This window comes from Alternaria triticimaculans, assembly GCF_023758025.1.
Source record: "Alternaria triticimaculans strain BMP 0046 chromosome Unknown scaffold_22, whole genome shotgun sequence".
Classification (NCBI taxonomy): domain Eukaryota; kingdom Fungi; phylum Ascomycota; class Dothideomycetes; order Pleosporales; family Pleosporaceae; genus Alternaria; species Alternaria triticimaculans.
In genome coordinates this window covers 150,754-176,457 of record NW_026055979.1, presented here as the reverse complement: position 1 = coordinate 176,457, position 25,704 = coordinate 150,754, and the positions used below count along the sequence as shown (strand labels likewise).

The 25,704-nt window shown below is 52.0% G+C and overlaps 8 protein-coding genes across 8 annotated transcripts; 2 read left to right on the top strand and 6 right to left on the bottom strand.

Moving 5' to 3' along the window:
* Nucleotides 1-2,782: 2,782 nt before the first annotated feature.
* Nucleotides 2,783-3,698, bottom strand: J4E78_009664 (uncharacterized protein; the record flags this gene model as incomplete). Its single annotated transcript, XM_049370253.1, has 2 exons — nt 2,783-3,238; nt 3,366-3,698. The coding sequence occupies 2 exons, from the start codon at nt 3,696-3,698 to the stop codon at nt 2,783-2,785; spliced, it is 789 nt and encodes a 262-aa protein (XP_049218000.1).
* Nucleotides 3,699-6,944: 3,246 nt separating this feature from the next.
* Nucleotides 6,945-9,257, top strand: J4E78_009663 (uncharacterized protein; the record flags this gene model as incomplete). Its single annotated transcript, XM_049370252.1, has 2 exons — nt 6,945-7,035; nt 7,084-9,257. 2 exons carry the CDS (start codon nt 6,945-6,947, stop codon nt 9,255-9,257), a joined length of 2,265 nt encoding a protein of 754 aa, XP_049217999.1.
* Nucleotides 9,258-9,447: 190 nt separating this feature from the next.
* Nucleotides 9,448-10,809, bottom strand: J4E78_009662 (uncharacterized protein; the record flags this gene model as incomplete). Its single annotated transcript, XM_049370251.1, has 2 exons — nt 9,448-10,236; nt 10,288-10,809. The coding sequence occupies 2 exons, from the start codon at nt 10,807-10,809 to the stop codon at nt 9,448-9,450; spliced, it is 1,311 nt and encodes a 436-aa protein (XP_049217998.1).
* A 2,610-nt stretch (nt 10,810-13,419) lies between these two features.
* Nucleotides 13,420-14,364, bottom strand: J4E78_009661 (uncharacterized protein; the record flags this gene model as incomplete). The annotated part of the gene is made up of 1 exon (XM_049370250.1): nt 13,420-14,364. One exon carries the CDS (start codon nt 14,362-14,364, stop codon nt 13,420-13,422), a length of 945 nt encoding a protein of 314 aa, XP_049217997.1.
* Nucleotides 14,365-15,074: 710 nt separating this feature from the next.
* On the bottom strand, nt 15,075-17,020 carry SED2 (Tripeptidyl-peptidase sed2; the record flags this gene model as incomplete). Its single annotated transcript, XM_049370249.1, has 4 exons — nt 15,075-15,433; nt 15,492-15,711; nt 15,770-16,881; nt 16,930-17,020. The coding sequence occupies 4 exons, from the start codon at nt 17,018-17,020 to the stop codon at nt 15,075-15,077; spliced, it is 1,782 nt and encodes a 593-aa protein (XP_049217996.1).
* A 957-nt stretch (nt 17,021-17,977) lies between these two features.
* J4E78_009659 (uncharacterized protein) lies at nt 17,978-19,052 on the bottom strand (the record flags this gene model as incomplete). Its single annotated transcript, XM_049370248.1, has 2 exons — nt 17,978-18,171; nt 18,722-19,052. The coding sequence occupies 2 exons, from the start codon at nt 19,050-19,052 to the stop codon at nt 17,978-17,980; spliced, it is 525 nt and encodes a 174-aa protein (XP_049217995.1).
* A 649-nt stretch (nt 19,053-19,701) lies between these two features.
* On the bottom strand, nt 19,702-21,059 carry J4E78_009658 (uncharacterized protein; the record flags this gene model as incomplete). The annotated part of the gene is made up of 2 exons (XM_049370247.1): nt 19,702-20,776; nt 21,022-21,059. 2 exons carry the CDS (start codon nt 21,057-21,059, stop codon nt 19,702-19,704), a joined length of 1,113 nt encoding a protein of 370 aa, XP_049217994.1.
* A 987-nt stretch (nt 21,060-22,046) lies between these two features.
* On the top strand, nt 22,047-25,323 carry J4E78_009657 (uncharacterized protein; the record flags this gene model as incomplete). Its single annotated transcript, XM_049370246.1, has 4 exons — nt 22,047-22,054; nt 22,076-23,218; nt 24,262-24,371; nt 24,422-25,323. The coding sequence occupies 4 exons, from the start codon at nt 22,047-22,049 to the stop codon at nt 25,321-25,323; spliced, it is 2,163 nt and encodes a 720-aa protein (XP_049217993.1).
* Between the last annotated feature and the right edge of the window lie 381 nt (nt 25,324-25,704).

Below are 25,704 nucleotides of genomic sequence, written 5' to 3'. Positions count from 1 at the left end.
CTTGCGTTTCGATGCTCAGTCCTCCGCTACATAGCCTTTGCCGTTTGGATCAATAAGTTCAGCGTCCTCTCCAAACGTCTCCTTCATCTTCTTCATCCATTCCTTATCTGCATATCTGTTTGAGAGCCTGTCGTATCCCCACACGAATTTCTTTACCCCAGCGAACGCCCCCTCATAACCACGCGCGTCCATGTGAAAATTAAAAGCAACGCTATAATCAAGACGAACGACCTTAATCTTGTCGCGCAAGCTCTGGCTCGTATTGAGCACGAGGCTACTCATATTGGGGTACCTCAGGTGAAATATGGTGCTTTGCCAGAAAAAAGGAAGGGCTTCATAGCGGCACTGAGTGCAGCTCTGCGCTAAGCTCATCGGGTAAGGCGAGCCGGGAGGGAGTCGAAGGTCGCGGCGGTAATGAACGAGATGTATGTCATTATCATCGAATACATAGAGGTATATTTTGTTTCGTAGCTCGGCGGGGAGGCGCAGAAGAGGTGAGTTGCGCTGGTTCGCAGCGGTGCTGTTGTAATTTGTCAGTTTGCAGTCGACATTCCACTGTCGCTGTCTCTTACATGCTGTCGAAATCCATTGTCGCTTCACGAATGAGCTTGCTCAGTAACGAGATCAGTCGGAGAGTTTGTTTGCTGTAACTGGAGTGGGAAAGAGAAAGAGATTATCAAGTGTGACCGGGTGGTTGTTACCTATGGTACAAGGTCGCACTAGTGCACGTGGCTATCTCACCTGCCTTCCGCATTCACTCCGCCGTTTCGGGCTATGATGCTTCACCAAGCTGCCTAAGTACGACACCTTCATGTCGAAGAACGCGACTTGCGCCCTAGACACCTCCTCTGTATCACGGGCTTTGGATCGAACGTGACCTCAACATCGCGACCCATTAACGTTCCAATTCCACCCCTCACTCGTGTCTCCCACCCTGAGCCAATAGATCCGTATAGATGCCAGTACCTCAAGCCTGTTAGATAACTTGCGTACATCATGCAATCGTCGACACAGCCCGTAGGCGCGGTGAAGCAAATTATCCACTTCATGTTCTTGGCGTTTGTGCGAATTGACTCCACTCTAGCGAGTAATTCTGGCGTTGTTCTATTCACCAGGTGCCTTATCTTCCGAAAGTCGTACAATGAGAGGGTGATGTGAGAGTAGTAGATTGGCTTCGCTTCGTGCTCGATCTGTTTGCATGTCTTGAGAAGGGCGTTTTCGGTATGGTTCTCCCCGAAGAACGCGTAGCCGTATATGCGATTTCGGATCTCGCCTGGAAGCCGGAGGAGAGGGGACCTCAACTGGTTGGCGGCAGTGCTGGCAGTTCTGTCAGTGACGCCGCTACAAAAGTCACAGGCTCATGATCGTAAGGTATTACTTACATGGCCTCGCGATCCATTGTCCTTGATGGCTGAGTATAGTGAATGGGAGTACTGTGAGCAATGTGGCAGGGGACTTGGTGGTGAGTATGAACAGGAAGGTCTTCAACACGCTAGAGCGGATAAGGCACCACATACGCGCTTTGACCAACTGACCAGGTGAAGGTGAGTGACAGCGAGATCAGATAGCGTTTGGTCATTGGAATACAATACAACTTGTCGTATAGCTCCGCTCATCACTCACGATACTTCATTCTTACACTTCAATCACACTCGTACCCATCTCAGTGTGTCGACCCCTGCCACCAAACAACTTCCAGCTCATGATCATTGAATGGCTCTCGTATAGCCAGAAACACGTCCCCCGAACCGACCTGGTGGTACTGGGGCGTAATAGACACCTTCCTAAGCCCCTTGAACGAATGAAACATAGCATTGCGCTGTGACCCCAAATCCGCAAGTCCGGAAGATCTGTTGTTCATCAACACCAACGTCCAAGCCGTTCTCCAAGGGATGATGATATGCACTATGGCTTCATGACCAGAGAGAGTGGCGAGCCCTTTCAGATCCGCAACCTCGTCTACTGATATCCTGGATTTGGAATAGAGAAATGGTGTGGCTTCGGCCCGGATTTGGCGACAGATCCCAAGGACATGGATACACTGACCGATGGTGGGTTGATGTGGATGGATGCTTAGTACATGTCGCCGAACGACTACTATGTCGTTGGTGCCAAAGATATATGCGTACACGGCGTTCCGTAGCTCCCCAGGTAGACGTAAAAATGGTGAGCGCTGTTGGTTCATCGTTATATTCTCCATAATATGGTGTCCGCGTCTGTAACTTTGAGCGATTGTAGTTCAAAGCTAATGAGGTCACAACGGGCTGAAATAGACGCAGTATGAGTAGTATTTCAAAGCAACTGGAGTAGGTGGTTGTATATCTTGTGGGTAGAGAGAGCTACTTGAAACTGAGAACATAGTACATATACTTTCCCCAAGTGATGGGTACCCATGGAATGAGCTTAAGAGTGAGCGAGCAGTGTCGGACTTTGCTACCATTCCATCAAGATATCTTCAAGGTATTTTCTACTTCACCGTATGTAGCCATTCCATCAAGATTTCTTCAAGGTATTCTCCACTTCACCATGTGTAGAATTGCATCGCGGCGATTTTAGAAGGTAAAAGAATGTCATATTAATTAAGAAAAAGATACCAGAGCCGTCACGTCGGCTAGAGAATAGTCCAAGAAGTCAAGTGACAAAGGAGAGAGCAAGCTGCGCCCACAAAGTCCGTCCCACCCGTGGGACTCAAAACCCGATGACTTGCATCGGCCCCAGAACTGCTGTACCAGCCAACAAAGAGAAAGAAAGTTTGTTCATTACGTCGTCCTGCTGCGATATGTTATATCTGCTCCCGCCGTACGAAATTGATGAGTGCATAAGCCCCGCTCGCTACCGCTGCGCCCAACATCGGCCCTAGCCAGTATATCCAGTGGTAGCTAGTAAAACCAACGACAACCGCGGGACCGAAACTGCGTGCTGGGTTCAAGCTGCCACCGGTGAAGTAGACACTGCATATCTCGGCGATGAAAAGCGACATTCCGATGTACATTGGTTTCGCTGACCCGGCTTCTAGCATGAGGATGCTGAGGACGAGTTGCGCTGTGACGAAAGCTTCCAGGAATAGACCTCGTGTTACGGAGATCGATGCGTCAAGCTTGGTGTCGATGGTGAGTTCGCCAGGCAAAAGACCGGAGACGAAGCCTGCTGCGGCTATCGCGGCGATCATTTGCGCTATGATAGTTTGGAGTGCGCGGTGCCAGTGGATCTTTCGTGTGAGCCATAAGGCGGCAGTAACCTGTGGAGAAGTAGGTTAACTTCTGTTACACTGCACGTGTATGATGGCTGTATGTGTTCCCGATATTGCATATGGTGTTACCCAAGTGCCGGGGTCATACGAACACAGACTGCGTGGCTAAACTTACTGCTGGGTTGAATTTACCGCCACTGATGTCGGCGAAGATGGCGACGTTGATGGCGAGAGAGATACCGAAGGCGAAGGCGATGTACAAGAGCTTTCCCACATCCGGTATGGGATTCGAGCTTGCGGTCAAGTCGTTGGTGCCGGCAGCATTCAGTGCGATCTGAGTACCAGTGAAGGCCAAGGAAAGGAACATGAAGGTGCCAATAAGCTCTCCCAGGAAGGCTGTGGCCTCGGTCCGCAGGAAGTGATGCTTTCTTCGGTCTTCCGAGGGCGGTGCTGTGGAAGGCTCATGGAAAGGCAGACCGGAGTCTTTCTCTTTGTCGTGGTCGAACATAGCGTATGGGTGACTAACAGCAGTGATAGAAGAGAAGGGCCTCAAAGGAATGGGAGGTGAAAGCACAATGGCAAGAGATGATCTCTGTTTGTAGGAAACGACGTGCTTTTCGAAAGCCATTATATCTGATCACTGAAATGGGAGGAGTAAGGTGGGCACTCCCGATTTTCATATTCGCCTGTGCGACCCGTGCTCCCGTGCCCACCTGAGAGAGATCATGGTTCCGTCCTCCTGGGCTGAACGTTGTCTGCTTGGATCAGCACGAGCCTGTTGTTGGAGTTGGGATCCATGCACCGCGCCAGGCCAGGAAGCGCTGATGCATTAGCGGGATGTGCGTTCCGACTGGTGTGCCGGTTGTAGCGAGATTGAAGAGTCAAAGCACGATGGAGCTAGAACCGAGAAACATCACGAGGGTCGTCTGACTACGCGCCACAGCAACTCAAAAGTGATGAGGGTTGTCTTCGTCGTCAAGATGAATCATCCCTTCCGAGCGCTACTGGACTCGACGTGGTGCAGCAGTAGGCAATGTGTGTTCTGCTGGGAGCCATCCGTGACACAGGAATGCCATCTCACCACGCGTCAATAGCCTCACTGTCGGTTTGAGAAGAATGAATGCGATTCCTGCGAAGCTGGTGTGCATTGAAGTTCGAGCGTTGCCAAGCGTGGAGCCAGTAGTCAGGCACGGCCAATGTTTTGACAGGTCGTTCGAAACGTTGGTCGCTCCATAGTACTATCCAGACGCGTGCCTCGCCCCCTAGTAGCGGCTTCAGGAGAAGATATTAATCAATGTCAAAGCGATAGTTGCGCAAAGATGCTTGTCAAAATTCAAGTGTTGGGTGCACAAGCGTGGAGTGGGATGCTGCAGCGCGCAGGTATGACGGAGGATTCGTCGCGAAACACGAAGCTTCAGTCCGCGGAGGTCGTATACAGGTTGCTCCTGTGGACGCGCTTGAATGCGACGCGTGGCAAGTGATGCCAGAATCCTGGGAGAGATTGCAACACTGCACCTCCCTCCATGAAGGTGTCGAGCTCTTGATGCGCTGCTATCGCGTCGATCGCCTGCGTGAGGTCAGTTGTTGGAATCGCAAAACTTTGTGCTACCGACCTATTTCCACATGTGTAATCCAGTTGCGTTGGTGTGCGACGTGCCTCAGGCCAATCCTGGTCTTACGAAAGTTTGGTTCCGGTGCACAGGACTGGCGTTGTACGCTTAGGCTGATCACCCGCCCACAGCCAAACGTAAAATGACATTCCCTGGGTGAACAGTACCTCCTTTACAGTACAGCGACTATCAACTAGTGTACAAACAAGCTGACGTTTATTGGGATTTACCCCACGTAATTTTGATAAACCGCCGGCATTCAATAGTGAGAAAGCTCTTTCATATCATGCGTTTGCGCTACCAGAGGTCGTCTGAGCGCGTGCAGTGAGTCTGTAGATTTTGAGTTCGCCAATTGCCTCTGCAAATGCTCCGATAGTAGGAGGGTCCCTGTGCTCGGTGTCGAGTTTGAAGAGAAGATTGTAGCGACCTCGAGCATACTGCGCATGCTTGCTAGTGGTGCCGTTATCCGTGACGATTCAGTCAAAGTGTGAGCTTGTGGCGAGACGTTGACATCTCCGCCACAATGCGCATTCAATGGCCTGATGCAGAACATGCGAAGCGCTGATGGCTTTCTTAGTATCGCCCTGCCTTTGATGAGTAGTTTCAGAATCTCTGTAACAGCTATGATGTGCTCGGGCCGGAGTTTTAGCTCTAGCGCGCCGTTTCACTCGAGGATCGCCGAAACAGGACACACGGATGACACTTTGGAAAAGGCCATATATGATCGATGCAATGCGAGGCGAGGTCTTCGTAGGCTACTTAGGGCGACCAGCCTTTTCGTCTTGTCGCCGGCCGACCGCGGGAGGATGCTATGGGCGTGCCGGTCTTGATGCGAATCGCGACGAACGATCGAACAACGCCCAGATATCAGACGGTGGCCTGAAAGAAGCGCGAACAGTATATGATGAGCAAGCGTCGCTTTCACACAGCTGCTCACTTCGGACTGGCTGCCCAGGTGGTCTTGATCGCGCGTGGGTGGGCAAGTTTGCTCCAGACGAGCGCAGCGGGACCACCGGAACCTTCTGAAAGTTCGTATGGGCGAGAAGGTATTTCCAAGGTCGCAATGATATCCAGAGTAAAGAGCAGGGCAGTAGAGCGACTCCCCAGGTTTGTTGACGGGTTGCTGGGTGGGAAGGTAAGGAGATGGAGGAACTTCCGAACCCTGCGCAAGCTACGGAACCTTGAGGCAGGGGCAAATTTCCACGATCGTTAGCGAGCCGCCGCCGGATATCGATTTGGGTACGTGGAGATCACGCCAAGAGCTAAAGTTGTCGGATTCGAAATAGTACCATTGCTTCTGTTGAAGCTAAAGCAGACTTCATGATTGAGTGTTGAGTTAGCTGCACCTTCACGGAGTTGCGCCCTAAATGAATGCATGTCGCCCATACTAGTGCCTCAAATGTAGTTGTTAGACGTTGTCGACTGAAAGGCGTCAATTGCAAGGGACGACCGGTTGTCTGTCGCTGTAGACGGAGAAGCCTTTGTTCTTTGCGAGTATTGTTTTGATGTTCGGCTTCGACGAGAATTGCTGCCCAGGTACGATGTGCCAAGACGATGTGCCAAGACGACGCTAGTGCCTCCCGAGGTCCCGCGCCAGGGGCATTGCGGGTTTCGCTCGTACGCAAGCTTCTATCCTCACATCCCCCACGAGCCAGCAGCGCGCACGGCATCCCACGTGCATGTTCTGGACTGCGAGGCTCTGCAAGTTGCAGGGCTAGATCGAAAACTCAAGGGCGCCCCTCAACGTCGGCAGCAGGAGTGGTATGTTTCTCGACGTGTGGCTTGAGAACCACCAAAACTACGCTAGGTTGGGACTGAACGAGTCAAGTGGCTCGTCAGGACTTACCTTCTTGTGGTACTCAAGCAGCCTATTTCGATATGTGGCACGATCTTGCTCGGTTCACTCAGCTACGCCTCGAGAAAGCCATGATGTTTGCATGCTTCAGCTGCGGCGACTCCGCCCTCCATGGCGTAAACTTGTTTGGATCGTAGTCAGGACGAACTCTTGCAAGGCCTCATCATGAATATATAAAGATCCATAAAGGCACAGGAAGTATAGTCAGCAGCAGCAGCAGCAGCCTCTTCACTCATTCACTCACCCGCTCAGTCACTCTTTACGCTCGAGCAACCCACTATCTTTAATAATGAGGTACTCATACGTTTTTTCTGCCGTTGCGGCCTTCGCCGTGGTAGGAGCTCAAGACATCGACTTCGCTGGAGTTGATGCTACGCCTGGTATGAGCTCTTCCGATGAAAGACTGGTATCATACTAACTAGAGATAGACCCAGTAATCAACATTATTCCCGGCTTGAAGGAACAAGCAGTTCCTTTCGAAGTAACTGAGGCTATTGCGGATGTCGTCTCCGAGGTCGTCGCTGATCCTCTCGATGTCAAGCCTGTGTCTGAGCCTTTGGCCGTACCGGAGATCAAGAAGCATCTGAGGCGTGGGGCCTGCGACCCTGAGCCCAGCAACCCCAACACTTATGGCTTCGACCTGTCATCTGCCAGCAAGTTCCGCGCCGATACCAAGATTGCATCTGTAGCCAAGGATGCTTCCACACCCTCTGGGTACTTCAACACCTTCACCAACTTGCAAGGTGCCAGCAGTGCCTACGGGTACCTTGGCTACAAGGTAGTCGAGACCTACGACCCCTCTCACTGCGCATCTGAGTGTAACTCCAAGGATGGGTGTCTCGGTTTCAACATCTATGTTGAGCGCGACCCTTCGGCAAACCCAGGACCTGACTGCCGAGACCCCGAAGCTGTTGCCAACATCAAGTGCTCATTCTGGGGCGGACCAGTCTACACCGACACTGCCAACAACAACGGCCAGTGGCGAGAACAGTTTGAAGTCGCCATCGCTGGAAGCAACGGCTACTCGTCTCTCACAACACAGTCTGCTGAGGGCTACAAGCAGGTCGAGCTCAAGAACAGTGCAATCAACTCTCCTCTCGACTGCAACAAGCAAGGCTCCTACATGGGTTACAAGCTCTTCGTCCAGCCCGCATTCGATGCCAAGCTCTGTGCAGCTGCCTGCAAGGAGCAGAACAAATGGGCAACTGAACACCCACCTGCCGATGGTAAGCCACAGTTGTGCCGCTACTTCAACACCTACATTTTGCTCAAGAACGGCGTCTCTCAGGGCCAATACTGCTCCATGTACACTCAGGAGTGGGATGCTTCCTTTGCTACGAATGATGGACAATACCGCGGCGACGACCACTACACTATCCAGTACAGCTTTGGTTTCACTGATGAGAGCGACGATGGTGTACCTGTCTGTCCCAGCGACGTTTCTTACCTCAAGTCCAGCGGCGAGGAATTCTGCAGCAGCTACATCGGCTACTCCCAGCCGACTACAACTTCAACCGCCATCGCTACCATCACACCAGCTCCACAGACTGCTACAATCACAAGGACTGTGACAAGCACCTCCACCTCTGGAGTCGCCATCGTTACTGCCGCCAAGTTCAATGGAAGACACGCCAGACGTGCGGATAACAGCACCGAAGTGACCAATGACGTCGTTGTCGACCCTTACGAGATCGCAATCGTGGCCGTCAAGACCCTCTCTCACGATGATGACCCAAGCATCCCAAAGCTCAACGACACCATGGCAGCAGAGCTCAACAGGGCCGTTGAGAAGCGTGACCTCGCAGCACCGGCTTCCATCGCAGCTTGGCCCACCAGCAAGATCTCAGCAGCTTGCTCTCAGGTCGCCACCGGCACCGCCACAACCACTCAAACCATCACTACTACTGCCGCGACCTCATTTGCGACCGAGACAAAGGACTTCCAGACCATCGTTGTCGTCCAAAGCACCTGCAACGTTCCCGCACCCAGACCAACAGCCCCTTCTTACACTAGGATCGCTGGTGGCGACCCATCAGAGGGCGTGCCCATGGTACCCGGCCCCGCAGACCGCCCCTACTTCAACGAATACTTCACCCTCAACCTGCCTTTCGCTGTCAAGATCTTCCAAACCTCATCCACGCAGATCGGCATCACTACCGGGGGTGTCATCACAGTGGGAGATTACGTGTTCAATGCTTTCGCAGAGCAATTCTACATCTACGGAGGCTGGAGACACGGTATGTTCTACCGTGTTGATGGCGATATTGGCGCTCGCAAGATCCACTTCTCCTGGTTTGCGGGTACTATTATGTGGGGTCATGAGCGCTTCCACGTTACGGCCATGTTCGACGAGGCTAAGCCTGGTGTTCTCACCACTAAGGTCTTCGACACTGTAGGCCAAATTGATAACAGACGCACCATCTCTGTTGAGGGTGCCGGCAAGAACGTCGTCTTCGCTCAGTGGGGATCCACCAACGTCCACGAAGGCCAGGAAATTACTTTCGATACTACCGGTGCTGGAAGTGTCTCTGCCAAGGACTTCGATCGCATCGACTGCTGTACGAAGACAGGCTGGGAGTGGCATGTATGCTCTGAGGTCTAACCAACTTACCTCAAACGTTGACAGCTCCTTCGAGCTTCATCTTCCCTTTTCAACATCCTATCACACACTGAAACACAGTATCTCATACATAATCTAGCAATCTAATGTAATGTAATCACATTTCGAGCGTTTCTGCACTACATTCGTCATCGTGAATCTCCCAACTTGCGCCCTCAAAGCGAATGCCATCTCACATTATCTTCAGCATCTCGGTCTCAAACTTCTCCCCCTCGCCATCCATAACTCCATGCAGATACGAATCACCGATGAGAACGTACCCCTCACCACGTCTTCTCAACGCATACGGAACTCTGCACCCTGCGAAGAAACCAACACTATCCCCTACCCTGGCTGCAACCGGCACCAACCCAATCAACCCCTGTTCGGTGATGGCAAACTGTCGCCCCCACATCCATGCCATATGGCAAGTCTGAAAGTCTCTTTGCTTGATATGCAGATGGTCTTGCCAGGATTCCCAGGCCTTACTCCAAGCAACGTTGAAACAAATAGCAAAGAGAGGAACAGCGAGCGGTAAAGCGTATCGCAAGAACCAATTCCTGCCCCGGAAGTAGTATGCCATGGTTGGAGATGACGCTGTAGCGACGCCAAGGATCCAGCGCTTAATCCTAACGAACTCGGGGCTCGCTTCTAGAATGATGAGATTGGTGAGAAACGCATGATAGCTGCTTCCATCAGTGGGAGTCTTGAGTCCGTACGTGGATGTGCGATTGCAGCATAGGGTTCGCCAGAACGCATCGTCATGGGACTCGCCAGTAGGTCGGTACATGCTGTCGGCATCAGTGGTGTCTGTTCGTTGCGTTTCTAGTATTGCATCCACGCGCAGGAGCCAGTCGCGATAAGCAGATATGTTTTGTAGGTCGTAGGTTCCGACTGGTTGTGACCCGCCTTCGCGCAAGAACGTCGGAAACGGAGCCGTGTGAGCGATCGTATCGAAAACAGTACCGCGAATACGGAGACACTAGTGAACTGCTTAGTACATAGACAAGCTTGTTTTTGGGGTGCAGCTTACCTCCGGCCCATACTCCTCAGGAAAGCGAAGCTCTGGCTTGCGTTGAATGTGCGGCTCTTTAGAGGGGTATCCACCCATAACAGGCGTGTACGAGCCCTCGAAGTTCTGCGGCTTGAAAACATCTACCACCCAGCTTGGCTCTGCGATTTCGTCGTCCTCTTCACGTGTAATCAATGACAACACATCTAACACATTACCCCAGGTAGGCTTGATCCTGCCTTCCAGAAGCATGAGGTTCAGGTCCCTCATCAGGTCTTCGTAACTTTTGGAGTAGTCCACAAAGCTCTGATTGATGTCGCTTGTGAGGCCAACAAGCGCAAAGACCTTGTCTCGCCGATCCGTCGCATCGAACCAGCGGGTTCTTATGAGAAGCTTCAGGGTACCAATCTCCGCCTTGTCTCGTGCCTTTTTGATCGAGAATAGCACACTCGCGCATAGCAGCTTAAAACTCGCTGACCGGCGCACGTGGACGTCCTCGATGGCCCTTACAGCAGCTAGGGTTTTGTGAACACAATTTGTCATGTCTGACCATCGCGCGATCGCTTCAAGGACTGGAAAATCTTCATTTGCCGTAGTTGGCCCACACCAGATTGACACCTGGCGTGCGAGCAAAACCTCTTGAATACTGCCGAGATGTCAATATGGACTTGATATCATACACAGGTTCCAAAAAGCTTATGTGATACGTACATCCACATACGACTAAACCATGGCCGCAGGAGAAATGCAGCCAATGCATCAAAATGCTGCTGTGTCACTTTAGATAACGATGCATCCCAGTGAAAGGCGACTTCTTCAGCCGACAGATCCAGAGTGTTTTCAGGGTTTGCGCAATGCGCATGGACAGCTTTCAGCAAATTCAGTGCCAGCTCATCTGTCGCTCCTGCGTCTCCCAACCACACGACCACGCATTCTGCTTCAGTGTAAATGTTGTCCATCATGCGGACCTGAGACGTCCGTTCTGAGATGTTGGACTGGTCAATGCATATTGCATCAACCCAAAGAGGTGCTTGAGTTCTCCTGCGGCGGTACTCATGTAAGGCGGAATGGAGGTTTGATGTTACTAAGAGGGGATGCAAGTTACAAGTTATCGAGACGGGGGAATAATTTGCCCCCCAGCAGTATAATAGAGCGTTGTAAGTGATCGGAGTCGTGTCCAGACAAGTTTCCGATAGTTTGCATCGCAGCGGGGCCGATAGCTCGTCAGGCTCTATAGTGAGCAGGCGAACGCTGCGCCCTGTGAGTTCATGTGGATAGATAAGCAGATTTGCCATAGCCAAACATTTGTAGATGCCACGCGAAAGAACTACTGTCTGGTAGAATGCGTGAATAAGAGAACATGTTGTAACGCTGACAGGCAGAATCTAGGCGACATGGCTGGCGGCGCATCGCTCGCTCAGTCATCCAAACCTAGTAGTTCAACGCGAGGTTGCTGCAATGCCAGGACCAGTGACGAGCTAAGACCCGATTGTGCAGACGCGCGTTGCTGATCAGGCCTGTAAGCCCCTTCGATCGACGTAGCGAGCTGAAGACCTCGTATGAAAACGCAGTTTAAACATCATCTCAGTAAGCCCCTCGATGTACACAGCGGGGAGCTGCGTTGGTTGTTGTAGAAGAGAAAAGGTAGAGAGAGATAGCAGGAGCTCCTGTCGGATAGCGAAAGAGCCCTGGAGCGAGAGATCACCGGCGCTAGTCCAGATCTACGCTAGCACAGCCTTGCCTAGCGTCAGACAATCAAGATTACGAGGCCTTCGTTGCGGTCCCCCTTCCATCAAAATCCTCGAGATGTGCGTACGCTATCTTATCTTGTAACGAATTTAATGATGTAGAATACCATGTTCGAGCCTGGAACAAGAAATCTCATACACGTGGACTTCGACATGATCAAGCAATCTTCACGACCAAAGTTTACTTACGCAAAGAACTTCAGGCTTGAGCGGAAGGTCCAGCGAAGCAACACCCTGAAACATATAGCAGATAATTAAGCAACTGTTTCGTCGCAATCAGACTACTCGGCTTTGAGGTGCTTCACTCGCACCAAACCCCCAAAACGCGTATACCATCCGCACCTTGTAGGACAAATCCATTTACACCCGGCTCAATGGTATCACCCGCCACAAAGCTTGCGAATTCATATACTTTACCCATGATATTACCTTTTGTACCACTTCGTGAGCTCCACCAAAACGGCTACAGGAATTGGTACCTCGATACGTACCTATCAGCCACCATAATGCCATGATCAGGCACAGCAAGGGGAATGCGCACCAAATGCTAGTGGTCGTGTGCGGTATCACCGTTTCGTGATTGGGATGATGTGTCACGCAAACTCAGGGGTTTCGTGCAATGTGACGAGGACAAGTGTAGGGTACATAAAGCCGTGACTGAGCTGTACATGTAGGTTTCTCTTTCTTGTTCACCTGTAAACATACCGGCTCCGAGAAGTTACAGCCAGACCCGCAAAACCACGACTTCAAAAACATCCAACACCACTCAACACCATGCGTTTCTCAACCTTCATCCTCCCCGCCCTCGCCGGCTTCGCGCTCGCAGCGGAAACGTAAGTAACTCCCCATACATACACTACCATCCTCCTACCTCATAACTTGACCATACTGTAACATACTAACACCCCAACCCCAGCAACCCTGTCGCCTCCGCATCATCCGCCCTCTCATCCGCCGCCTCATCAATGGCATCCTCCATGTCATCCGAGGCCACAAAGACGGAGGCGAAGACCACCGCTACTGAAGCGAAGTCGACTGACGCGACATCAACGGGCGCAGCTGTTGCTATCAGCGCCGGCGAGGCCGGTGGTGTTGTAGTTGCTGCATTGGGAATTGTTGCTTTGATGCTGTAGGACAGTGCAACTATGGGTGGAGAGGATGCAGAGGGAAGTGTGGTGTCGTATGAAGTGAGCAGCGTGAGTGTACAACAGAAGAAGGATGAGAGATGTGATGAGAAGTTTGAATTAAACAATCATTGATTCATAACCGATGTCTAAGCACCGTGTGCAAATATCTTACAAAACCGTTCCTATTCCAGTCCATGCATATGCTGTCCATATCTTCATGCCTTGCGACTATGCCCTCTTCTGCCATTACTCCTCCTCACTTGTGCTCCAACCTGCACCTATAAGATAGCAATCCTCCTAACCTGCATCACCTGCGCCCTAGGCACAGTCACCTTGAGCGCACCGTCCTTGAAGCTAGCGCCTACATTGGCGACATCGATGCGTTCAGGGAACCTGAAAGTGCGCTCGAAAGATCCGTGGACGCGTTCTTGTTGGGGCTGCTCTTGGGGTTGGGGTTGCTGGACCGGTACCTCGGGCTGTGGCTTGGCTACAACAGCGGTCTCGGTGTTCTTGGGCTCATCGACGGCCTTCTCCTTGCCCTTGGGTTCGCGGGGCTCGGTGGGAGATGATGGTCGCGAAGAAGGGAAGTCGGCGGCGAGGTCTTCGAAGTCGTCTTCGACGGTGGGCTGGTATGACTTATGCGATGAGGTATCGCTGTCGGGTGTAGCGGCGCGAGTTGTAGGTGCCTCCGTCTCAGTGGTGCTCTCGACTTCTGGCTCGGAGTGTGTAGCGGTGGGCTGCTCAATGCTAGCGGCAGGTATGGGCTGGGCTTCGATCTGAGGTAGCTGTGGCTGAGCTTGCGACTTCTCCGACTGCCACTGGGTGTTGCCAGCGATCTTCAGTGTATGCTCATCGATAACCTCAATGTTGATGTTGTCCTGTTCGAAGCCCTGGATGTCTCCATCCACCTGCCATCCCTGCTCGATCTGGTTGACTTGGAAGTCGGCTCGAAGTGCGCGCTTGCGCTGCAGCTGTCGCTGGCGGTAAGCTTCGCGTAGTGCCTCTCGGTGGGCCTCGATCTGCGCCTTGCGCTGAGCCTCGCGTTGTGCCTCGCGGTCGATCTCGCTCAGGAGCTCATCGACCTGGCTGAAGAAGTTGTTGTAGGGCGAGTATTGTGGGCGGCGAGGCTGAGGACGAGAGACGAGATAGCCGTGGGCGGGTCGTGATACCGGGGCGCAGAAGCCGAAGGGGTTGCACTGCTGTGCCTCGTAGGCGGGTGCCATTCGTGGAGTGAGGATGAACGCCATTGCTGGGGTACTTTGTTCGAGGTGCGAAGCTTGCTGGTCGATGAAGAGAATAGTGTAGAGTAGTGAAGCTCAAGAGTAGCTGTAGATAGTAGATCTGTAGATGTGGCTGTCTTTCGAATTGATGATGGGCTCTTGGAGAGCAGGAAGACATGGATTTATAGCCATTATGGAGGCGTCACAGGCAGCAGCCGATTGCGTGCGCGTTGATGAGCAATGCAGATCCCGTAAGATAGAGGACGATGCTGGAACAGTGTGGACGACGCGCGACGATTGTTGATGCTTCGAGGTTTGTCACGAAGACGCGTGAAGCTTCGCGATGTTTCTCGAAGCTTCTACGTCATCCAGCGGCTGAGATGGCTCGTGCCCCGCTTATGTAACCACGCCTGCCCTCACCAGCCTTGCACGTGCTTCTACGACGAGAACACCAATACGATGAACGAACGACCCTGCAGATTTCAGGGTTCATCGCAGAGTAGCAAAAAGAATGAGGTAAGCCACGACCCTGCATTGAAGGGTTCGGTGATGTCCCTCATCATGACAGGGCGAGTAGCTCACATTACCAGTCCACTCGGGGCTTGCATCGTTCCAGGTTTCACGATTCCATGTCGTTGTTTCTCAATACTTCAATTGTAGTTTATCCTAGTCTATATTTATAGGAACTGCTTTCAGATTCTCCATCCGCTCATCTAAGCCTTATACCGAGCAGGCATAGCAGCCTTGAGCAGCTTCGGGAAGTTGGGTGTGCCAAGACCAGAGACCGGGTCCCATCCCGCAGTAGCGTTCCAGCTAGCATACGGAATAACCGGGCTGCCGTTGGGCTTGCCGTTGAAGCGGGCATGGCCATCGCATCCGGTGCTACCACCAAGAACGATGTCGTTGAGCGCATCAGGGTTGGAGTACAGCAGGGGGTTCAAGAAACCAATAGCGGGCTTCTTGGCGCGAAGGCGAGCGTCGTTGAGGAGAGCGACGATGCCACCGAAGGCGGGGGCCGAGCAGGAAGTTCCTTGGTAGCCCTTGAGAGAGCCTTTGTCGTAGACGCGGTAACCTGGGAATGTGTATTAGTCTTTGTCTTACATGCAGTTCGTGTAAGGGATGTTACTTACCGAAACCCTGGGCGGAGACGTCAGGGAATCCACGTCCGTGACGGTTGAAGTAGGGCTTGTTCTTCTGGCCGAGCTGGTGGAAGTAAGCCTTTACGGCATCGTCCTGGTACGAGGGACGCTTCCAGTAGTCAGAGAAACCGCCGGAGGAGAAGAAAGTAGCAGTCTCGTTGAGGTAGCGAGTAGATCCAACGGAGGTGACGAAGGGGCATGCAGCGGGATACTGTTGGGGTACGAAATCAGTATATGTCTCACATACACTTCGTACAGTCAAAACTTACCTGGGGCTGGAACTTGGTCGTGTTCTTGCCGTCGTTGGAAAGGCAGGCTGAGCCGGTACCAGAGTCGCCGGAGGAGAAGATGACGGAAACACCACGGCTACCGAGCTGGGCGAAGAGGTTGCAGACGCTGAGGGCGTATGACTTGGGTACGCTCTGCTCGTTCTCGCCGTAGGAGGTGGAGATGACCTGGGGAAGGTCCTTCTGCTTGAGCTTGAGCACGCTCTGGAGGAACTCGAGGTAGGGCTCGTTGGCGCTGTCGGCCTCATCGGGCTGGTCGAGATCAGCGACCCAGGGGCCACGGCCGCCGGTGCTGTACTCGGTGACGGGCAGGGGCTGGGCAAGACCGAGCATGTACTGCAAGTCCAAGTTGGCCTCGCCACTGTCGTCGCTGGAGTTCTGGTCGTTCAGACCACCGTTGAACTGGACGACGGAGAAGTTCTGGCCAACGGCCTCGGGAAGGACGTTCTTCTCGAAGAGGGCGAGGTCGCTGTAGCGAGCGTACTCCTCGAGGTAGGAAGCGAAAGCTGCCTTGCTGCCGCTCTTGGGGTCGGGAGTGTAGTCGATCTTGTACAACTGCTTCAGGCACTGGGGAGTGATAGAAGCATCACAGTTGACAGTGATGTTGGGGGAAGAAGCGAGCTGGATACCGAAGATCTCACGCTCAGTCTCGTGGTTCGCACGGATGGCGGCGAAGCGAGTGGTCGGCTGAACGAGGTTGATGTGGTCGGCAATCTCGTCAGGCACAGAGTACTCAAGGGTGCGGAGAACCTTGCGGGGTGTGCTCTCCTCGCTAATGAACCAAGAGAACTTTGTTCCGAGGAGCTCGTTGGCAACACCGACGGTGGTCCTGAAGGTCACCCAGTCGGCATCGGTCTCGAACTTCTCGATACCGGCAGACTTGAGCCACGAAGAGACGGAAGAAACAGTCTCCTCGCTGGGCATAAGCATGCGCTTCATCTCCTCGTGCGACTCGTAGTGCTGGCCGTACTTCGGGTTGGACGGGGTGGAGATGTCCATGACGGTCTGCTCGAAACCCGCGGTATCGCCTTGCGTGAGCGCGATCTGGAGCTTGAGCGTGTGTGCATCAGATGCCGGGCCTTGAAGCTTCCATCCTGTTGATCGTTAGCACAGATCCAAACTTGTTACGGCATACAACCCACCCTCTGGAACTTCGAAGAGCTTCTCAAACGGCTCGGCGAAAGCCCTAACAGCCAACAGCGAGCCAACGATGAATGAAAGCACAGGAGCCATCTTTGCCACAACCGGTTTCCTTGAGCGAAGGTAGTCCGAAGCGAATGCGGATGAAGAGACAACGAACAGCGGACTGCATTGTAGTTTTATACCGCACCCACGGTCGACTCCAGTCCCTGCATGATAGTCGTGTTATTACCGACCTACCCCATGGAGTTTAGATTGCGATTGTCACTCATGTCGTGGTGCGCATACGCGATGCGTTGAATGGAACCGACAGTGTCCAAGCAAGGGGCTAAGAAAGACAAGCCTCGGACTGGGGCTCTTGACAAGGCTTGTGTGCCGGATAACCTCCTTCTTGTTTTGGCCGTGGCGTTGCGATAACATGACCGACGACCCCACATGGGTGGTTGTGACAGGTTGTGACGTGTGGATCTTGTTCTGTGCGCGCTCGTTAGCACCGGGCTAGGGCCGCCCACTTGGGTTGGCGTTATAACCGGACCACTGCCTCGGCCACAGTTCATGCAAGGCACATACGAGCACCTTCCGGTAACAATGTAGTATTGGTCTCTAGAGCATGTCACCTGCATTCGAGATCTTCCTAGATCGTTTGGTAATTACAAGCAATCTGGGTTTCTATGATCTTCGCCGCCACCTGCATCCTGGAAGGAACCGTAGCTGAGATCGTCGCAAATGAGAGAAGTCCCAAGTATAATATACTGAGATCGTCGCAAATATCGGGCGGATAAACACTAGACTAATATTGCGAACGGCCTGCCTATGAGGACCGAACTCCCTGGGACATATATCAAGATATTAGTTGTTGCCTTTTATTGACTCTATCGTTACTTCTAGAGACTTGCTATTCTAAAGCCTCTAGCACATTGTACCGATGTGTATGCTGCCGATAAGCCACATGTGTGAGAAATAGCTTTGTTCCTAAAGCTTCGCGAGACGCATAGCATTCTCGTACCTGATTCTTAGTGTCCTCTACTTATAGCTTAGCTCGTGATTGTTCTAGCAGAGCTCGAAGCCGTTTGCGCGGAACCACTCGATACGAGTAGCTTCGAGTTCGAGTATAGCCTCCACTTGCTCCTGAGAGTAGTTAAGAAGGACCCTCTCGAGTGCTGCTACAGTGATCTTAAGGTAGGGATATCTGCTTGAACGTCTTTGCCCACCGATAGTTCGCCTTAGTGTCTCTCGCAGTCTATCTAGCATGTGTTTATTCGGCTTAGAGTTTATTGTCAGTTTATAATGTAGATATGACAGCTTCTTGTTAATAAGCTCATGCCGTCGTTTTTCGATCTTATCTATCGCGAGTTAGAATACTACAAGTGTCTTAGAGCTACATCGCTAACTTACCTGACAAAGATTGGGGTATAGGAAGTCCTAAGGTGCGTAGTTTGCTTTCGTTGCAGTAAAAAGTCATTATCTTAACAAGGAGAGCGATACAATCTTTGCTCCCAAAGAGATAGAAAACCTAAAGCAGCAGTATCAACTCGCGGCAGTATTCACCCTCTATTCTATCACTATAGATTTCGTTTATCCAGACTGCAGTGAAGAATTCCACCGCACTGGCGCAGTCGTAATAGTCGACGAGGATTCCTACCTTCGCTATTAGTTCGAGGCTTACGGACTTCTGGATCTGAGGGCTGCGCAAGTGTAGCATGTTTATGAAGAGGAGGAATGCTTTCTCCTCCTAATCGTCTGCTGTGATATGGTAACGACCGTTAGCCTGCTTGCATCCCTTACTCTAGGTACTAGGTGAGAGCGCTGCTTTGAAGACCGGTGACGCCAGTTCGAGATGGCGTGACGAGACAAGATAAAGGACAGATCCCTCAGGAACATTAAGGATTACCCAATCCGACTCCTTCGTGATGAATGCCCTCGCAGGCGGCTGGTGAACTTCGATATCGTCCGAGATCGACATCTTTGTGTCCCATTCTTTCATGCTGAAAGGGAGTTGATCAAGTATGTCAAGGTTGTCGAACGGTGAATCATCCCACCAAGCGAAGTATTCACCATCACCCGGTGATCGTAAGATTATGACTGTATCCGCGTCTGGGTCGATCTCATGTACAACTGGAGCCATACTCGGATGTTGTGGGTGAATTAGGTTGAGTGGTAGTGATTTGATGTTAAGCAGGAAGATCCGGCCGTATGACCCTTTAAGCCACTGTGCATACGATTAGTGAAGTCGCCCAGTGTTTTTGCACTTCTTTCGATGAAACGCAAATGCACGGACAATTGCAAATGGTTATTAACGGGTGAATGGAAAATGTAGTAGTGCTGGGAATCTACTGCCCACCGAGACGCTTCAATACACATCGAGGATGCATTGTCGCTTTCATCAATGCCAATCTTGCTCTACACGTGGTCGCGATAACGCCAGGTAGAACTTGCGCTGTCGCGAAGTAGAGGTGTAGCATACTGATCGCGTGGGAAAGGGTCACGGCGCGTGAGAGGCGCGAACCGCATGACGACACAGACGCCACTAAGAGCGCTCGCTTCCGTCATCGTATCGTATTGCGCGTAGTATCGTGTAGTCAGTCTCAAAAAGCAACGCGATGCTCGAATCAATGAGGGAGGTGTTGGAGGCTGCGTGGTGTTTTGGAGCTTGAGGCGCGATCCAACTAATTGGAGCTTCGTCCAAATCAGCACTAGCGTGAAGCGCGTCCCCGATTTCGCCGCTGCGTGAGCAGCCCATTTGCTCCTTTCTTCCTTGACACTCCCCATGCTGTTCACATCACCGTGCACGCCATTGCTACGACGAGCTGGGCTACAGCTAGACCAGCGCCTATGGCTCCTATCCTCGTCGCCCCTCGTCCATGCGCCGCCGTGTATCGTTTATTCAGTCTTTGGCCCATTTGATACGTAAGCGCGTCGCGTTCTTTCTCCAGCTGTTCTAACCTGAGCGACATGTAGCTTTGCGAGGTTTGCAGTGTATTTGCTGAAGAATATCCTGCACTTGAGGCTTCGTAGCCGTCATCGGTTGAAGGTGTTTGGGCAGTACTTCTAGCTTCCTGCTGGCTGCGCTCGATCTCCAATTGCCGCTCGATACGTTGCGCGCTCGACATAATTGTTTTATCATCTCGTGCAAGATTCTTGTCCCATACCATCCGGATGTCGCGGAGGTTTACTTTCGTACGCTCCATGTCTTCGTCCACGGACCGCATATTCGCATCCATCTCGATAATGGCATCTTCAAGCTCGTGCAACTCGTCTCTCCGGGAATTATGAGCCATCTTGGCTAATCTTCCACGCGCATCGTCTATCTTGGCTTGTAATGTCTCGAACGATTCTGTCAGATCCTCAAACAAGACTTGACCGGCCCGCGTCTCATGGATAAGCCGATTCTCATCTACCAACTCTCGCTGGAACGCCAGTGTTAGCCTCCTGCCTTTCCCCACGATGTGTTGAAGTATTTTTCCTGCATCTATCTCTACAGCTGATAGCCTGACTAGTTTACCGCCGTGCTGTATAACATCCTGGATCTTCTCGCGGAGTTCCTCGTGTCGCAGGTCAGCTCTTACGAGCTCGTCTTGGGTAGCTCTATCCCACATGGTAGTTGCCACTACCACTCCAGAGAATGCTTCTTCTCCGCACATGCTCTTGAAGGCACTCAGCGCTCGCACAGCAGAGCCCTGTAGGCGGTTGTTCGTGATGCAATGGAGGTAAATGATTCCGCTGAGTCTGATCTTTCTTTCGTAAGCGGCTGCTAACCAGTATGCCAGTTCCTGTAATGTTTCTCCATCAGATCGCCGACTATCGTTGAAGCCAGGCGTGTCTATGAGATGGACAGTCTTTCCGAGTACGCTAGTGGTGTGTATCGATACCTGGCTCGTACCTGTTTGTTGGAATCAACGACCGGTTAGACTTCAGGGCCGCCGAGAAGCCTACATGATGAGAGTCCATGCCCGGAAAGACGTTCTAAAGAATTGGTACAATGCTCGATGAAGGTGGATTTGCCAGCACCAGTCATGCCCATGACTGCGATGAAAAGGTCATCGGGGCTGCCAGGCCCAGTCAGTTCTGCGTCAGTAGAACCAAGATTTACCTACTCAACTGGTTTCGAGCCTTCAAGATTCACGGTCTCCATTGTGGAACGATGGGTGACTGTACTAAGTCGCAAATCAGTATGTACAGTTGGGTCTGGGTATTGTCCAGTGATCACGTTGCTATAGCCCTGCTACTCCGCAGCAGCTCTGGGTGCGGCTAAAGGCAATCCTGCGGCAAGGTTGTACAGCCCACCTTCCCGCCGCATGGAAACCACCAATCAGCAACGCACACGTCAAAGCTACCGCAACCGCTGTGCTGCAGGCAATTTCCAATCACTCCTCTGCGCCCAGGTACGGTCCGTGCGCGACTCCGCCTGCAGGCCGCAGAATAGCGCCAGCTAAGGTCAGCATCCCAGCTGGAGTGTGCAGCACTGTAGCCTGCCCTTCTTGGCAGCTTTGGATGCGCTTGCATCTGCTGTCATCGCATTGCCTCATTGTAACGCGACGTCCTATTACGAAAACCGTTTCAGTGTGATGTGCGCAGTATGAGCGCTTTCAACATCCCGCCGACCAGAAGGGGAACTCACGATGCGCTGGAGCCGATCCGCTCACATGGAAGTTCCTCCAACACATTTCCCCCTACAGCTCTTACAGTTACGCGGTTCAACCAAAATGCGACGTCTTCTCGGTATGAACTGAGCATTCGTCCGGTTTCGTTGTCTGATTTGTCGCTAGAGCGATTGGCATTCTCGTTATGGGCCTCACTGGCGCTGGCAAAAGCACATTCATCTCGCAAGTCACACAGAAGAGTGCAGATATCGGGCATTCGCTAGAGTCATGTATGTTCGTCTTGAATGATGGGAACATCGACCTAATCATTTTAAGGTACCACCGATGTCGTGTTTCAGACATTGCAGCGAAAAAACGGCCAAACAGTATATCTCATCGACACGCCAGGCTTCGATGATACCCATCTGGAATATGCAGCAGTCTTTCGAAAGATTGCTTCATTCATCTGCACCTACTGCGATGGCTATGGACACAGTATCCCAATCGGAGGAATGATCTATGTTCAGCGAATAACAGACATGAGAATGTCGGGATCTTCACTAAAAAGCCTTCGGATATTCGAGAAGATTTGCGGCGAGCGACATTTCCAGGATGTTGTGGTTGTGACGACCATGTGGAACTCGCTTAAGACCAAGGAAGCGCAAGATGCCGCAATGATGCGTGAGAAAATGATGGGAGAAAGACCTGAGTTCTTTGGAAACATGATGAGAAATGGAGCTAGAATGGAGCGATACCAAGGCGATACTTATAGCGGCATCCGGATCGTCGAACTATTAGCAGACAGACGGGGAACGATCACTCTGCAATTGCAGCGCGAGATGGGACGAGACGTAGCAACGAAACTCGAAGACACGACAGCAGGAAGATATATCGACGGTGAATTGGCCAATGCACGCGAAAAGTACGAAACGCAAAAACGAGAGCTAGAAGAGTGTGCAGAAGACACCGGGGATGATGATGACCTCAAAAGCGAATACGTCGAACAAGCTGAAGACTGCACTCGTATGGTCAAGAATATCACAGCCGATCAAGAAAGCCTTTCCGTCACACTTGAAGACATGCGGAACGAACAGGTGGCATGGTGTAGCAAAGGTCACGACGACCATGCGGAGGATGCTATGCATGAGAACACCTCCACGCGCATCTTCGAGCTCGAGCACAAGGTCCAAGACCTGGAAAGAGTAATTCAAGAGCAGCGCGTGGAAAGTCTCAATGCACAACGTGAAGGGATTGAGAAGATAGAAGCGGGCAAGCAGGACATAGACCAGGCAAAAGAACGCGACCAGATTGCGCGGGATAAAGCAAAGCAGAAGCGAGCACCTCCAAGTGAGGTTATCGTGTGGATGCGAGACTTTTTTGCTGGAAGACGCACTACAGAATATGCACCACCACCACGTCGAGCCGACTCCATGCCCATAGAGACAAAGCCCACCAAGAAGACTGATAACCAAGTCTGGAAAATTGGAAGTCGACCTAAAGGCCGCCATAGTGGAAGGCCGAATATCAAGCGCACATCCTCTGACGATCACCCGAGAGAGCCCTACGCTGATTCGCAGTACCTTCAGTATCAACAGACCTGCGAGCCTGAGTATCTTAGCGATGCAGAAAGCGGATTGGAGAGCGAGAGGGAGGGCTCAGCGCCTCCGATGTATACGCCGCATAATCCTCATTCGTATACACCCGTAGCCCCGTACGTGCACCACAGTCGCTATCACGTCTCGCCTCACGATGTGTCCAGCGATCCTACTGGGATGATACGTGTTCCACCACCACAACCTCAGCCCCTGATGCGAAGAATCCCACATTCTGTTGGTCCGCCATATGGCCAGCATCTTCTCAGAGCTCCTTCACATAACAGTGGCTCGACTGGCGATCCCAATTACCGTGGATAGAGTAGACAGGTCGGATCCAAATCCGATTAAGTTCTCTTAAGTATTCATCTATCTACGGCGGGTATCCTTCCACTCCGTAGCGCACTTGGTAATGAGAGATGTATCGTGTACTTGTCACTAGGCTTGCAATGACGTACGGTCTTCATCGCTGCATCCGCGTGAACTTTCGGACATCCAAAATCGCTCATATCTAGATACTATCAAGTGTGGCACAGTCTATACCAGCTCAGCGCGTGGCTGCATAAACCTTCAGTAAAACAAGCTGTGTCATGACAATTGGGCTGCATGCACTGCCCCGCGATGAGATGCGCGCAAGTCAAAACGTGGGGGCACCGCGGAGCTGAGAACTATCCGGTGAACCGCAAGGGACGGCTGCGCGATAACCGCAATATGGGTACTCTACGATGGAGGGGCAGGTACGACGTTGGTTCGTCGTTCGCTAGCCTATTAGCCGCCGTGGTGCGTTGTCACCACATCACTAAGCCGGGGGCTTGCATACAAAGGCAACGCCGTACATCGAGGCGCAAGGCTGGCCCTAGCTTCCTGTGAGGCTATGCATGAACCTGTAGTTCCCATCCCAGGATAGTTCCTTACAAAGCGGTTGCCTTGTCGCCTTGTCGGCTATGCTACAGCATCCACTCCAGGAATGAGAAGCTTCCATCGCTCAGCTTGAGTTACTAGAAAACAACATATCCTTTGCCCTCCATCCGTAGTTGCGAAGAATTGACCACAAGTATGACGAATAGAGTGGATAGCCCTCATCGCGAGGTACCTCATCTGCCAGAATTGACGTACGAGCCTATCAACCTTCTGGTGGCTATCTACTGACTTCATTGCGAAGACCCGACGACATAATTATTGCAGTGATGGGCATTACTGGCTGCGGAAAAACTACTTTCGTGAACCTCTTCTCTGATCGCAAGCTCGAGGTCGGGCATGGACTAGATTCATGTGAGGGCCATCGTCCGCTCCCTGCACATCACGGACTAAGCAATGTTTAGGCACAGTATCAGTCCAAGTCGTACCTTGTACGTTCGAAGATGGCACGAAGGTCTATCTCGTCGACACCCCCGGCTTTGACGACACTTATCGGTCCGACTCCGAAATCCTGCGTGAAGTCGCGCTTTGGCTGAATAAGGCGCACACAGAAAAGCTGCGACTAGCTGGCATCATCTTCCTCCAACGAATCTCAGATGTTCGAGTAGGCGGTAGCGGAATCAAGAACATCAAAATGTTCCAAAAGCTGTGTGGTGACGGCCCGCTGTCGAGCGTGGTACTAGCGACGACAATGTGGGACATGGCCTCACCCAATGCTGCAATCGACCGCGAGAGAGAACTAAAAGAACAACCACAGCTATGGAAACGAATGATAGACCACGGGAGTTGCGTCTTCCGCCACGACAAAGGAAAGTCGTCAGCGCTCAAAATCATCAAGTACCTGATGAAGCGCAAAAAGCCCGTAACACTCGACATACAGCGCGAAATGGTCGACCAAAACCTCGAACTAGTCGACACAGGCGCTGGAGGAGCCCTAGCATCATCCGTAGAGACACTCATCAAGCACTACGAAAAGAAGCTGAAAGAGCTGGAACAAGACCTCAAAGAGGCCCGCGCCCAAAGCAACAAAGAAGACCGCGAGATTTTGGAAGCAGCGCAGAAACAATACCAAGACAATCTCGCGAAGCAACAGCAGGAAATGCAGAATTTACAGGTTAGTGCGGCGCAGCTGATAGAGGATACTAAGAAGCGGTTTGAAGAGAGCGAGGTATCGGCTAGGGAGAATATGCTACGAGCTCAGGCGAATCATGCGGCGGAGCTGGAGAAGCAGAGGGTGGTGTTGCAGAGACAGTTTAAGGAGAAGTATTTGCAGATGATGCATGAGCGGGCGTGTAATGTAATGTAGCGGAAGATAATGTAATAGCGATTCTACGTAACATTAGTGTCTTGGGACGCGTGCGTCAATGACGTTCTCAGTATTTGATGTCGGAACCATGTTCGATGTGCAGTCATACAACATGAATGACTCGAGGCGCGTCCCTGAACGCGTCTTGCCTATCGTGTGGGAATAAACCGGGACGCGTAGCCAAAGCGAAGTCAGCCCTCGCTGAAACAGACGCCTTCGCCTGGGGGCAAAAATGACGTGGAAAGGGTCGTACCACGCAGAATGATGCGGTGTTCACTCAGGAAAGAAGTGGTGGGATGAGATGGACGCAATGTTCTAGTCCAACGCGTGTTGGATGCGCGTTATTAGACTAAAGTAGTAGGTACAAAGTAAGTGTATTTA